Raw genomic sequence first — 15,756 nt, 5'->3', positions numbered from 1 at the left:
AGCATAAATGTTGAAAGCCTTAGTAAAATGGATGGAAAATATGAATGAACAGCAGTGTAAGCAACATTTCTTAATACAAGCATTTCATGTCATGCTTGGTTATACAGTCTACATAAAACAACATGGTAAGAGGGACAAGTATCTGAGTTATGCTTCAACAAAGCAGCTACATGTAAGAAACAATTGCTGTGACATTATTAAGCAGACAAGAGTGAGTGAAGCTGAGCACAGTGGTACTCATGAATTCCCCACATCTTTCTTTGACGTCATAAGGTCAAGGAAAAGACAAGAAGGCTTTTTTGAGTCTTCAGTCGTACCCAGCTCTGCTTTCATTAGCCAGGCTTGCTGAAAGTCTTTAAATTTATTTGCTGAGCTCTGAACTCCTAAAGGATGAAGTTCAATATTGATCAATCAGATTCTGTTTGGTTGTTTTTCTGCCAAATATTAAAGAAAATTAAAGAAGAAATAAGCAGAACTTTAAACACAAATTAGATCAAATTCATGTAAATTGGAAACATATGACAGAGAAATGGTTTTAAACATGAATCACATCACAAATATGACACATGCAGATGGATGCAGGAGTGATGGAGGGGTCGAAATGCTTTGCAGCTTAAATAGACTGCCAAATTGGTTGTTTTGATATATGATTTAATGCTAACACTAATACAGCATATACAATCTTTAATTATTTAGCAGCTGATTATATTTTAACTGAATGAAGAAAAAAGAAGAATCCTTTAAAATCTGTATATATAATGGCAAGAATAGAAAATGAATTTTGGATGTGAAATGTGCTTTTATAAAGCAAAGGCAGTTTTGTCCACTTTGTGCTACTCATAAAGATTTACAACAGAAACACAAGGAGATACTGTATCTTCTGAGGGGATGCAGTTCAGTTTGTCACACAGAGTATGATAATGAGGAGATGTATGGGTTTGTGTGTGTGCTTGTGAAGGTGAATGCCTGTGTGTGTGTAAGGGAGAGAAAGAATGAAGTCATAGTGGGTCTGGTGGATGTGTGCAATAACCTATGCTGTGGATTCCTCAACATTTCCCCCAAATTTTGTTGTAATTCAGTCAAAAGATTATTCTTGCTTATAGTTAGCTTCCATTCCATCACTTTTCCATCCAAAGGTTAAAGGTCAGTGGAATGTTTGGCGTTAATTTTCACCTCCTTTCCTTTTGCATCTGTTTACCACGCAGTTGTTTAATAACTGCTCATCGAGTGTGATGTACAAGATGAGGGAGGCTTCGTTAGTGCTCACTTAACAAGTCTGAGTGCTCATTATGTGTTTGCACGTTCTACAAGTTGAGGGCTGCTTTAACAAGCAGCATGGGGTGAGGTGTGGGGGAAGGGAGTGTGCACGGCTGTGTTTGCTGTGTCAGGGAAAGGACATTAATGGTTGTTGGCTGTCCTGGTGAATGCCTATTAGATGAAGAATTGATTGAAACATCCTGCTACTTAACTATAAAAAGCTCACGGTGTAGTAGCCAAGCTTTCTTTGGGTGTCTTTGTCTGCAGAGCTGACTGCTGCTATACATCAGACCATGCTCGGAAGGCAGGTAGATAATATCAGCTGTCGTTCCAGGACAACTGCAAGCTATTTACTATACCGAGCAGGCGGTGCCAGACTGTTGTAGAGACATCATAAGGGAAAGATATGGCTCAGAGAATCCTGAAATGTAATCTATGGGTGGATTTTGCAATCATACAGATGGTGTTAGAAATATAACTTCCAGGAGAGAAGAAAATGTTTCCAAGCATATCAGATATGACAGGTTATTCTATGCATGCAGTGTTTATGTTCCAACTACCGTAAAAATAAATGTTATCCGAGAAAATGCTTAAAAATTACAATAGTGGTTGCTCATGTAAAAAAAAGTGTAAAACAAAGAGGTCAGATACAGACAGATGTGTATAAGTAATGTGTGTCAACTTAAAGATTTGCCTTAAGTTGACACATTATTTTCTATTCATTGCTCTGAATGATGTCAGTAAAAAGCAGATATCCCTTATATCTGCTGTTTTTAAGGCAGACAGCTTTGGCTCCTCCCACCTACTGTTCAACTCTTTTGTTTACCAGCGGCAGCAAATCAGGAGATAGCTGGTTTAAAGGCAGTGGAAGGGGTAATAAAACAATTTCTTTCAGACATAAGCTCAAGATTTTTTTTTAATTCTGAGTCATTCTCAGCTATTCCAAGAATAGAAAATATGGGGCTGAAAATGAGCATAATTGGTGTCCTTTAAAACACTGGGACATCTCTTCTTTTATCTCAGTTCTTGCCTCATTCGTGGTCACATAGCTTTACTCATTCGATAAAAATGTAAATTGCGATTATTGGTCAGTGGAAACTTAACTGTTAGGTTTTTAAAAATGTACAGACACTCAGGTTTTCAAAGGAAAGCAGCAGCAATCTGGCGAGCATGTGGAGAATAGAGAGGATTCTGAAACACCAGTGACCTTTAAAGTGTTAGTCGGCTATTACATGCTGCGTGATCCGTAAGCATCAGGCTGCCTTATGGAACTCTGGGGTTCTTGGCTGTGAGCATTTTGGGTGCAAATACATAATAATTGGACAAGTAATGTGCAACCACATGCCGGCAGGCAAACAGTCTTGATATTAAAGATGCCATTATTCATTTATCAGCCTCACCCTCCTCTTTTTATCCTTTTTTAAGTAAGTAAATAAACAATTTAAAAATATAATTCCACACAATCATGGACCGGGACCTGCACATTTGCATGATTTCACTTCTAGCCTGAGTGCAAACTGAAGTCCAGCTGATTCCAGTGATGTTTCAGTCTCAAAGCTATCAGTTGTCTTGACTGAAAATATGAAGACGTACAGTAACAATGTAAATATAATATCTTAACTGAGCTTAGACCAGTGTTGTGGTCGTTACTTAAAAGCAGTAAAGTATTACACGTTACTTGTTACCTTTTTTAAAAGTAATACATTACATTACTCTCCAGAGAAAGCAGTTTGTTACACTACTCGTTACATTACTTTCACTTTACTCCATAAAATGACCTGAAATATGCCGTCACATGATTAGCAGTTAATAATATAAATCTTAGGCTGCAGTCCCACGCACCAGCAGAAATTCCTATCCAATCGAGGACACACATAGAATGTTTTTTTTAATATTTACACAATTAAATATTACCGTGATCGTTACTGTCATTTCTACCATAGAAACATGAACAAATAGAAACGGAGGCTGCGAGACTGACTGCCCATCATTGCCTTTGTTACCTGTTCAAGTTCAGGCTGCTGCTGCTCGGCTGGAGTCGGCATGCACTCAACTTTATCATCACTCTGGGTTCTTGGCTAGAGTGATGATAAAGTTGGCACTGTGCACTTAGCACTGTTGCCTCACAGCAAGAAGGTCCTGAGTTGAATTCCACCATCAGGCCGGGGTCTTTCTGTGTGGAGTTTGCAGGTTCTCCCCATGTTTTCATGGGTAGAACCCTGCCTCTCGCCCTAAGACAGCTCGGATAGGCTCCAGCCCCTCCTGCGACCCTGAAAAGAATAAGCGGAAGAGAATGGGTGGATACATTTTGCCAATGTTATTTTTGATTTTTTTAGACATTTAAGCTATAAAATTGTGCAAAAAAGTGTTCAAATGCTGCATACAAAATAACTAGATGATGCTTAAAACTCAAGGGAGAGGACCCTCAGGCTCCCCGGGTAATGTGGCTCTCCCGTCTCACAAGCTTTAGACTACTCTGAGGAGTCCCAAGGTATCAGCTAACATTAGCAACACTGATTAGCAAGCCACATCCACAAGTTGTATGGGTGTGTACACAGGTACAGGTAGCAGGCACAGTCTGTGGGACCTGACTCACCTCAAGTGGTTGTTAGAGGAACTGTCAGTGCCTGGCACTTCCATGTTGGGTTCATTTCTAAGCTTGGTCCACACTTAATGCCTGATAACATTAGGAACTGGAAACCAGATGAACTGATCATCGCTGAATCACACAGTCAACAAACTTTCAGTCACTGTTTGATTTCAGCCATAAATAAACATTCAATAAGTTGCGATGCCATTTGAATTGATAAGCATGGAGCAGCTGTTAATCCACACTGTCAGGTTTGCTGCGGTATTAAACCCACACGGTGCTCGTGTTTGAAATGAAATGCTTCACCTCCAGAAAACCATCTGGGGTGAAAAAAAATTCAAATGAATGCTGTAAATATATGCACATTTCAACCTGCCTCTTAGATTTGAGCGACTTAACTTGAGTGAGGCTGGTTGATGCTCAGATTACTGCATTTATTTATTTTTTAAACTTATAAGCCTCATTCACCTCTGCTATAAATCACCACTTGAGATATCTGTCATCAATAAAAAGATTTCCTCTCTGATTTTCCTCCCTTCACTGAGAATAAGTGATGTGTCCTGTTTTTATGCATTCCCTTAAAACACTGTTACCATTTTATAATTTCCTGAATCTATCCATCCTAAAGCAACATAGAGTTGCTTCAGGATCTGAATATTAACTATTGTTTGATTGGTTCAACAAAATATCAGACACAGCCATTAAATATGTTTTTTAGGCTTCGTTGCGCATTGATGTCTTCTGCCTTTTCCTGGGTATTTGTTGGTTTCCTGTGCATGAGATGGGCTTTTCAAAGGCCCAATACATCTGCTTTGGTTTGTTTCAAGCCCATCTGGTGCAAATTTCCAGTGCCAAAGGGGTAGTTGAAGCATAAGTTGAATATTGATTAGCACAGAAGATATATTTGCTTCCTTAACACAGCTGACTCCACACGCACGCCACAACATTAAGTGAGCAAGCAGCCCACAATAAGGTGGCTTGTTGTGTGCCCTTACACATTTGCATTCATGTAGCACTGACCTCTGTAGAGAGGCGTGGCAAGATGTATGCAGAGGCTGAAAAATGAAGCTAACACAGAAGTGCTAAAAAAACCGACACAGTGGCAGCCAAAACGTTAACAAGTCTACAAAGCAGTGAGTAATGTCACCAGTGGTTACGTCTATCTTTTGCATCTGTACACATCTTTTCTATGTGCACAGCAGGTCTTCAGACCAACACACACAAAAATCTCATCCATTCTTTTATTTAAAATGAGTAGCAATTTTCTACTATTGAGAGAAAAGATGATAGAAAAGTGCCTCACAGTGCCTGCACTGGTTTTGTAAGATGTTAAATTAGATATAGTTTGCTGTTGGGGTTATTTCTGGGAAATAGAAGATGGAGCAGGGTCTGTTTTCCTATTGTGTGTCAGTGGAAAAGGAACATTATCTGCATCGAATTCTATTAAAGCTTAATCTTGATTCCAGTTGTCTCCCAAACACCTACATAATAGCGGGGATGTAAATTAAGGGCTAAGAAAAGCTAATGTTACCTTTAGGTACTAACACAAAGTAATGTGGTGCAGATGAAGAATATATCTGAATGCACTGCAAGGGTGATGAAGTCTTCACATTTTACTATTTGATATATAATATGGTGTTGCTTGGCCCTCTTCGGCATACTTTTTCATCTGCTCTCGACGGGATGCATCCATTTGTAGGGCAATTTTAAAACTCCCAGATGCTGCAGTTACCATTAAGGAAGAAATCTACCAAAGTAGTCCTGTCAAAAAGTGCTTTTTTCTAGTGACATATTGCACCATAAAGCCTATCATCAGCGCTTCTCTTCTTCCATACTGTGCAGTTTGAGCTCAGTCAGAGCCATAAACCTAGTTTGTTATACATGAACCTCATCAAAGTAACAAAGGACTACCAAACAGCTGTTGAAACCTGACTGGTTTTTTTTTCCCTGAAATAATACCATTACTTACAAAAAGAAAATAAACCAATGCTTCTTCTGTCGCGTCAGGTATAAAGTAGGCTAAACAGTTTTCTTCTGAGTTCTGTAGATGTATTAATATGAACGCAGATATTATCTTTTGTAGTTTAAATGCTTTTCCAGAAACTCCTGCAGCTGATGATGCAGTATCATAATATTCAGTGGTGTGTTGTTAATAACCGCAGTCACATCTGGTGCCGCAGCTTTATTACTAGTAACACAGCACTCTCCTCTGTGAGTAACTGCCATTCCTACCGCTTCACAGCTACTTTTGTCATCTGTTGCATTAACACTGTCTTCGTTTTCATGAGCTCGTTTAATGTTTGATGCTTTTTTAAAAAAGGCTTAATGGTTCAATTACATATTTACAGTTACAGCTACATATTCTTTATTCTTAGACTCAATGGCTTTGCACGAATAACAGTTCAGAATTATTCTCATTGATGCTCGCTCAGGTTCTCGGTGCAGCCCCTCAGTTTATCCATTGTTTAGAACGAACCATTTTAGCTGAACTTTCTTCTGATTGGCTCCCTGATGTAAACAGATGATCTAATGGTATGTGTGTGGTGCCTTTGATGATCCCACCCCAAGCTCTCTGAGACCACCAAATCTATTCTAATTTACATCTTACACATTAAAAGGTGAAAGCTAAAAACTGAATTTTTAGAGCAGCCTGACGCCCGAGCTTTTGGGCTTTAGAAACTACTTAAACACTGGCTGACCTCATTACTAAACGTTTCCCACGTGTAGCATAATCATCCAGCATTCTCATAGTATTTTTTTTTGTGTGTGTGTGTGTGTGTGTGTGTGTGTGTGTGTGTGTGTGTGTGTGAGTAAAAACCAAAGTATTTATCCTCCAGCTTGCTGCCTGTAAGTTGAGTTTTTTTTACGAGACAAGGACACAGGCAATTCAATTCAGTTCAATTCATTTTTTATGTATATAGTACCAAATCACAACAACAGTTGCCTCAAAGCCCTTTATATTGTAAGGTAAAAACTCTACAATATTGCCAAGGAAACAGAGAATATCCTATCAATCATATAACCCTGTATGAGCAGGCACTATGGCAACAGTGGGAAAGAAAAACTCCCTTTTAACAGCAAAACCAGGCTCAGGGACAGGCAGCCATCTGCCTCAACCGGCTGGGGTGAGTGGATGACGACAGGACAAAGACAGGCCCTGAGGTGATACAGTACTATAAATAAAGGGGGTTGTTTCAAATCGGTTCAATTCAGTTTTAGATAATAGTGCCGAATCACAACAACAATCACCTCATCCTACAATAACACAAAGCAAACCCAGCAGTCAAACAGCCACCTTTAAGCAAACACTTGGCGACAGTGGGAAGGAAAAAAGGTTGTTGCTAGTATACTGGAGAAGAGAGTCAACCCATTAGTTGAAACTCAGATTCAGGGGAAACAATGCTGTTGCCGTCCTGACTGTGGAATTCTTTGGCTGGACCCTTCCTTACAGGCAGGAGTGAAGTCAATTGAAAAGGGCTCAGAGTAGAGCTGCTACTCCTCCACATCGATAGGAGCCAGCTGGTTTAGGCAGGATGCCAACTGGGCACCTCTGGGTGAGGTGTTCTCGGCATGTCCTACTGGGAAGAGCCCTGGGATGGACCCCAGATAAGCTGTTTGAGGTGAAGGGGAGGCTTATGTGCTGCTTCTGTGACCTAGCACCAGATAAGTTGCTATGGATGGATGGATGGATGGATATTTAAGGATCTAATTCATTTGAAATATCAAATTAAAAATAAGTTTATGAAATTTTAAAAGAAGGTTTTCTGAGGGAAAAAAAGAGAATTTCCAATTTTTGTATGTTCAAATACTTAAATTCACTGGAGAATTGAAATATTCAGCAACCATGTCTGGTCTAAAATTAAAAATAATACAATATCTTAAGACCTGGGCCAAGCATTTCAGCACCAACTAGAAGTAAAGTAACAATCATCTGCTAGGGAAATATTTTCCAGATGCTGCAACCACTTTCTTAAATTTTACTTTTATACCCAGACTGTCACTGTTTCAATTTGTGCAAGATCATTTTAAATGAAAAGTTGCAACATCAAATAACCCAAACATTTTTGTCAACCATAACTAGCTGCAGCAAAAAGAAAAAAAACAATCAGTCTGTCAGGAGTCAAAATGATTCAAGAAGCAGTCTGAAAATATCACATCTCTGTCACCCCAGAGTCAGTAATGAGGAAGATGATATTGCCCAGACCAGAGTGCTCAGAAAGGTGATGCTAGTTACAAGGGAGGTCAGCTTCATGATTTCTCTCTCCTCTGTGTCACTTTCTGCCATTGACCAAAACCAACTGCCAGTGTCAAGCTATGTTCCTGCCAATTACCGCTCCAGTTTAAGAGAGTATTGTTTGACAAAATGAAAGGGATGTTTCGCCTAGTTTGCCAGGTGGTAATTGTTGATCTCAAAATTACTGTCTGGATGCCCAAAAATGGGAGAGCAGGACAAATTGCGCTTTTTATTGTTGTCTTTGTCTCTCACAATCATGGCTGGTTTTGTATGACTCAGCGACATGTGGTTTGGGTGACATGAGAGAATCTCGATAATTAAACACATGGTCTATAAGACAGACCCTTTGAAGATTATAGGGATTCGCATAACAGCAGCCAAATGGTTTCCATCTTTGTAACATGTGGGTGAAATAAAACTCACTTTGAACTGTCCAATAAAAGACAAAGATGGCAAAAGAACAAAAGTAGAAAGAGAATGTTTGACAAATAACTCAGAAAAGTCTTCTTCATCTGTTTCTGCAGAATGAACCAGGCTCCCACCACTGGTTTTGAGGAAGATGTGGGCAGCAGAACAACTCATCATGTCATGTATCCAGAAAGTGCCATAGACCTGGACAATATTACTAGTCTGGTGCTGATCCCGTTCAAGACTCTGGATCTGCAGTGGATTATTAGTGCTCTGACCACTGGCACTATTAAACAGTAAGTGAGCATTAAAGCTGCGCTCATCTATATTTCCACATTCAAAATGGATTAAATATTGATACATAATGTGAAATACTGTCAGTGAAGAACCCACAGAGACTTGTAACATAATGTCATTCTTCTCACTAATTTTATATTATGGGCAGCAACTTGTTTAAATTCATTCTCAGCGCTCTCATCTTTACTGTTTCCACCTGTAGGCGGTGGACAGGCTCCATCTGTTCACCACCAAATTGCTGCCAAATTTAACAGCAACATATTCACTATTTAGCAGGTCACACGAGTGAAAAATCATCCCAAAATGGGCAAAGAATCGCACGGTGTATGCCCAGCTTAAATAGGTAGCTTGTTGTTAAAAAGGTCTAAAGTGACTGTTGGGTTTTCAAAGTATTGCACTGCCCACAACTGCCCTTGGACATGTCACCAGTCTGTTGCAGACAAACTCAAAGATAATAAAAAGGCCAGTTGATGCAAACTTATCCAGAATTTAGAACTGTAACAGTAGATGTCACAGGTTTTCCAGATATTCCAGATATTTTTTCATTTTGAACTATATTAATTCTAGACCGATCACAATGTATTTATAATAATTTAATTACTGTGAAGCATTCATCAACATAAACACAGATCATTGGTAAAAAAAATTTTATATATAATTAGCACAAAAGTGTGTTAAAAATCCGGAGCCAAAATGATAATCTTTCTCTGGCCGATCACTTTTGGAATCTAATTTTTTAGTCTAGTGAAAACACTCAAAAAAGAACCTCTGGGAAAAAACAGAGTTTGTTGCAAAACTGATTGTTGAGCTTCTACAAAAAGAGCAGAGTCATTAGACAAAGAAGCAAAAGTGTCCCCAGAGTGTTTCCCATAAGCACATGCTCCAACGGCGAAAAAAGACAGAATAATCTGGCCTCTCCTGGGCCCTCACTTATATAGAACAAAGAGCCACCGACTCTTGTCTTTGTTATTTAAAGTAAAACTCGTGTCATGTATCACAAGCATACACAATATACAAGGATTGATATGCTGGCTACACCATGAATCTTCACTCATGGCAAACGTATCAGGCACAGCTTGACCTTTCCAGCATGCCTGCTACACAACACATCCCATCTACTCCCACTGTGTTCTGCCTGCTGACTGTATGACAGCATACTGTGGCGGTGCCAACATGTAAGCATAGCCATGAGGTCAAATAGAGTTTAATTCTCAATAGTTACACAGAGTTCAGTTAGTCTATTTTTATTGTGTATCTAGACAAGAAAAATGTTTTTCCACACAGGTTTCATGTAGCATATTAAATGAACTTCAGATCATATAAAGTGAGATTATCATATCAAAAGAACATCTAAAAGAGCCTCCACAGTTCTAAAAAGAATATTTAGACAAATGAAATCAAGGCTAACCTCTACCAGAACGGTGGAAAGAATAAGATATGGAGAAGAAAAGGAACAAAGTCTGGAAAAAAAATCAGGTTGAGATGCATTGGCATGACCTTTAAAAAAAGCCATTTAAACTTGAAAACCCTCTCTTCTCTCAGCCCTTGGTATTTCTTTAGCGTCTCATGTTCCTTTTTCCCGATGTTGCTATCATTCAGTATCGCTACATCTATCACTACGGCTGTCTTCCTCTGCTTGTCCACCACTACTATGTCCAGTTGGTTAGTCATCTCAGTTTGTCTGTCTTTATCTGGAAGTCCCACAGGATCTTAGCTCGGTCATTCTCAACCACCCTAGGGGGCTTGTCCTATTTTGACCTCGGGATTTCCAGGCCATACTTGGCACAGATATTTCTGTATACTATGCCGGCCACTTGGTTATGGCGTTTCATGTATGCCCTGCCTGCTAGCATCTTAAACCCACACACAATATATCTGTAAATATTACAAATATATCACACAAAACATATACAATCCCTTGAGTTAAAGCTGAAAGTCTGCATTTGACATCTTCATTACTTCATTTAAAATCTACTGTGACGGTAAAATTACAAAATTGTGTAATTACCCAAAAACTTGTGAACCTAACTGTAGGTTCTAGGTCCATTTATGTGAAATGCACAAACACAGATATTGCAAGCCTTCATATTTGTCTAATAAAACCATTTTCTTCACTTAGTTTTATGTTTTTTCATGTCATATAAAGTTTCCTCTGCTATCACTATGAATGTTTCTGTCCAGTCATTAATGAGTGTTTCTAAAGCCCCAATTTGTTTTGGAATTTCTTTCAGGAATGAAATGTCATTCTTACACTACATTATTATTTCTAAATTAATACAAATTCTAGATTCAAAACATTAAGCTACTGAATCATTGTTTCCTGATATAACATTTTCCCCAGAATGTCATCATTGGGCAAAACTAAAAAGATTCTCTTTTATTCTGAGTTGGATGTGATTTGCTTCATTTACCATCTCATTTGTCACTGGAATCAGCTCAAAAACTTTCACTGGCATAGAAATTTAAACGCCCCAAATGCATAATCAGGCGTACTTCATGTGCAGCATTCCCAGATTCATTTACACCCTTCAAATACCAGATTGTCACAGCAATCAGACTTGCTCAATATTGCTGTTTGTCACATAGCCATAACAAGGATAATCACTCACTTTCAAATTTTCCAGTAAATTTCACCTTCAGTTGTTTCACCCCCAGTGACCCATAATCATTAGCTTGATTACTGGACATCCAGGAAAAAAATGAAGTCACCGCCAATTAATGCCACTGCCAATAACTCAATCACACCAGCATGTTAGATGGTGCAAATAGCCAAACAAATGTTGCCCATAAATATGCAGTTGTCTTCCAACTCTGCCAAAGCAATCATTCTGCATCATTAAATTTCACTTTACTGAGAGTAATGTCAGCATTAACCCAACAGCCAATAGATCTTAACTGGGAGATATGAGTTATTATCAGTTATTTATATTGTTTTACATTTTCTAAGCTTGTTAAATTAAATGGGGCTTTGAAAGGACAGAACTAGTTAAATGGACATATGGCTTTCTGTTTCTGGATAGGAACAAACCTTGCTGTGCACACACAAAAAATGAAATCTAACAAATCTGCATACCAGCCTGTAGTTAAATAAAAGAACCAGAAGGGCCTGAAAACAAGTTGTCATGTGCAGTCCTGTGAAAAATTAAGGAGACTTCTATAGCTTGTAGAACCATCAAACCTCTGTTAAAGGGCCAACACAGCATTTCAATCAGACTGAGGTCTGGACTCTGACTGGGCCTCTGCAACACCGGCGTCTTTTCTTTTCTTTTTCAGTCATTCTTTAGATTTGATGTTTCTGCTTGGGATCATTGTCCTGTTGCATCACCCAGTTTTAGCCAAGCTTTAGCTGTCAGATAGTTTCACCTCAGAATACTTTGGTATACAGTGGCATTCATGGTCAACTCCATGATTGCAAGGTGCCCATGTCCTGTGGCTGCAAAACAAGTGTTTGTGCTGATATCCTGTTTTTGGTTTTTGCCAAATATGATGCTGTGCATGATAACTACACATCGCCACATTGGTCTCGTTAGTCAAAAGGACATTGTTTAAAGAGGGTTTTTTTAAGGTTTCTTTAGTTGGAACTTTGTAAAGCTAAGTTGTGCCACTTTGTGGATCAATTACTACTGGAAGACCTAGCATATCCTAGAGAAAGCTAACCACAAAAGAGTCAGCAAACTGGAGGCGTTTCGTGTCTGCAAAAAAGAGCTCTAATTAGATTGGAGTGCAAATAAATGTTGATTTTGTTTATTTTAATCTTGTCATTTATTTTTATTATTTTTTAAAATTATTTTATTTATTAAAATCAGTTCAGTAAATATATATATTCCTGGAAGGATTTTATACATTTTATTTCTACAGAAGAAAGTTGAAAGTGGGGAGTATAGTTTATTCAACAACATTGTTATAACACCATGAACCAATGAATCTGTATCATATTGTAACTGTAAAAAATTTAAATTGGTATATGCTGAGTTTTAAGTATAACTAACAATATGATATGCACAGAAATCTGTTGGGTCCATGAAAAACTGTGTTTTTTAAGGCTTGAAAAGTTGATTCCCACCTTCATAGTGTTCGCAGCAGATGGCTGCCCATCCCTGAGCACGAGGTTTCTTCCTGTTAAAAGGGAGTTTTTCCTTCCCGCTGTCACCAAGTGCTTGTTCAAAGGAAGCTGTTTGATTGTTGGGGGGTTTCTCAGTATTGTTCTAGGGTCTCTGCCTAATGCTGCTTCAAGGCAGCTGTTGCTGTCATTTTGTGCTAGATGAATTAAATTGAATTGAATTGAATTTGCTTTGCGTATGTGAATCTTAAAGAGGATCTGTGAGACAGGCTCCTCTTGACTGGGTCTTTGCCCCCACTGTGCCCACTTGAATTCCTGGAAACACTTTTCTCTGTTCTCTGTTCTTTCTTTAAATGAGACACATTTTTTTTTGACATTTGGTTTTTCTGACAGCTAGGGTGGGTGACTAAACATGTAAGCACAATTACTTTACGAAGGCCATGAGTTTGTGTTACCTTATTCAAAAGAATGTATGTTATTCCTATTTTTTTTACCATTTAATAAGTTTAACAGATTTCCACTATGTTCAAGTAGAGGGTAAACGTTTTTTTCTTTCATCATTTTGCTGCATTTTCCTTTGGTTCTTTATGAAAAATAGATCTGAGGGTTGCCAAAAAAATTCTCTCCTGAAAAATACCCTACATGCCGCCTCTGAGGCCACCAACTTGATAAACCTTATTTCTAATTAAACATCTTTATTGTAGTTTGCCGTGTATTTACTTTTCATTTGAGCCTAGTAGTTTATCATGCAGTGTGAACATATGCACAGACAGGGTGTGGAATTCCCATGGAGTGTAGTTTCTTAGCTTCTTTATTTAGGAAAGTAGAGAGTCACATTTTTTTGCATGTGTCTCTGTTTCCATTTGTGATGCGCTACAATCCACAGAGCCTAAATGCAGCCACCTCACAGCACTGCACACACACCTCTATTTAAAAATCATGTGTTGTCACTAACAGCTCTGATGTGGTGAACGATGCAAAAAAAGAGGGTGACAGTGAGCATTTGTCACTGTAATGACTGCAAACTCTGTTCATGCGGTTTTAATTACTTTGCCTGATACAGGTGAGGAGGGACACTGGGCATTCATTTTTATACATCATCAGTGGCATTTCATTACAAACATGTAATCTGCTGGATGGTGTTCAGCAGAACATTTCAGCACTGGGGTGTCAAACTCATTTTACATTATTGGCCACATACAGCCCACTTTGATCTCAAGTGGGCTGGACCAGCTAAAGTCCCTTTTTTGTCAGTATAGAGAAGTTTATTTGTACGTTTAATCCTGAAGATTAATATTTTCTTAATATAAGGAAAATACATGCAAAAGTATGTTTTTGTACATGACAGAGAAATGTTTCTGTAATACGTGATTTGGGCTTAAATTGTTAGAAATGAATGTGTAAAATTACAGAAGGAGTTCTGGTAACTCCAGACTGTCCTGTAAGAACAAAACTGAAAGTTTATATTTTTTAACAAATTTTGTTTCAACGATTGTGAAAACTCACTTTGTTATAGTAGGACTTTGGTTGTTATGGTCATGAGAGAAGTTTTTATTAGTAAGAAGAGATTTCAAATTTATGAAAGTAAAGTTAGAAATCCAAAATTTATGCCGTCCTTAACATTTTCCAAAGCACTCCGGCTAGCTGGGTTGGAGTCTTTGTTGGGCCAATTCTGGCCCCAGGGCCTTATGTTTGACAACTCTGCTTTAGAGAATTCAACGGTCTAAACTCCTGTAATTTTTCTTGTCTTACAGCACATATTTACCTGTGATGTCCAGGATAAAGGCAAACAAAGATAAGGTGAGTTATGATTTTATTACAGCATCAGTAGGCGCCGTTGTTTCAAGAGGAAAATGGGTAAATGACTTTTAAAGAGGGTTCACTGTTGGAGATTCACTTAAAAACAAACCGCTCACCTGGATAGTGTTTTAATAGAAACAGCTGCACTGAAGCCAACTGAGTTATTCTTATGCATCAGTGTGATATAAAAGGAAAAACAGAAGGGCAATTCTCCCTCAGTCAAGTGAGAATCTCAGTGATAACGTGATCAGACTGCCAGTAAGAACATGCTTGAAGGCCAGATGAGTCATCCTTCACCAAGTTCTCAACAAGTAGATGAGTACATGGGTGAACATATGAGAGTAACGCATTAAAAAAAAATTTCCACGCATTAAACAAAATAGTTCCAAAACCAATAATTTATTTGGAACATACGACAGCACAGGAGAGCCTGTGGAGTGGTTATGAACCCTCCCACTAATGGAGCAAGGCTTGCGAGCTTGTCGAGAGCTGCACTCTGACAGTTTCCACTTCAAACACACCGTATCAATTTGGCCGTCTATTAAAGCCGCAGAATTTTTCATGTTCACATGTTCAACCCTTCCACCAGCTTCCCAGCATTCACCTCCAGGCTCCTGGGGAATTTTTACTCATCTCTCCCAAATTTGTATCTGTATCATATTTGCAGGGACTGATGAGCTCTGAGACTTGATGCCAAACTCATAACTGTATTCAGCTGTTGTAATGAATAAGTCATTCCAGATGTGAGGTGTCTGCCGAAATATAATAAATGTAGGCTACAGCAGCGGCCCTTATTTCCCATCACGCCGGTGATCAGTCATCAGTCACTCTGTAGCGTGTTGAGGTTTGCGCTGTAATTTCAGTCCCTCTTGCAATGCAAGCTCTTGTTTGTGACCTCCTTGTTCAAAGGAGAGTGATTTTGACATTTTTTAACTCCTTCATATATATTTTTTAACCATTTGTGAGACAACATGTTACATTTCTTGACATTAGCAACAGTAATGCCAAGTGTATCACATTTGCTACATGAGTTTTTGAGGCCTCTGCGTCATCAGTGTGATTATTTTTAACCATAACTTTAATTTCCTTATATGTTTTTGTTGATTTAAG

The 15,756-nt window shown here is 38.6% G+C and overlaps 1 protein-coding gene across 2 annotated transcripts in view; it reads left to right on the top strand.

The window, feature by feature from the left end:
• The window catches only part of LOC100712274 (CMP-N-acetylneuraminate-beta-galactosamide-alpha-2,3-sialyltransferase 1), an 89,934-nt gene that overhangs the window by 62,808 nt on the left and 11,370 nt on the right, over positions 1–15,756 (top strand). For both annotated transcript variants that reach the window (XR_002058040.2, XM_019350880.2), the window contains exons 5-6: positions 8,606–8,785; positions 14,601–14,646. Coding sequence is in view for 1 of the 2 variants with exons in the window: in XM_019350880.2 (XP_019206425.1) it covers positions 8,606–8,785; positions 14,601–14,646 (226 nt within the window). In the remaining variant the exon portion in view is untranslated. The remainder of the gene's footprint in view (positions 1–8,605; positions 8,786–14,600; positions 14,647–15,756) is intronic.

This window comes from Oreochromis niloticus, linkage group LG22 (assembly GCF_001858045.2).
Source record: "Oreochromis niloticus isolate F11D_XX linkage group LG22, O_niloticus_UMD_NMBU, whole genome shotgun sequence".
NCBI lineage: Eukaryota > Metazoa > Chordata > Actinopteri > Cichliformes > Cichlidae > Oreochromis > Oreochromis niloticus.
This window is presented reverse-complemented; position numbering and strand designations above follow the sequence as displayed.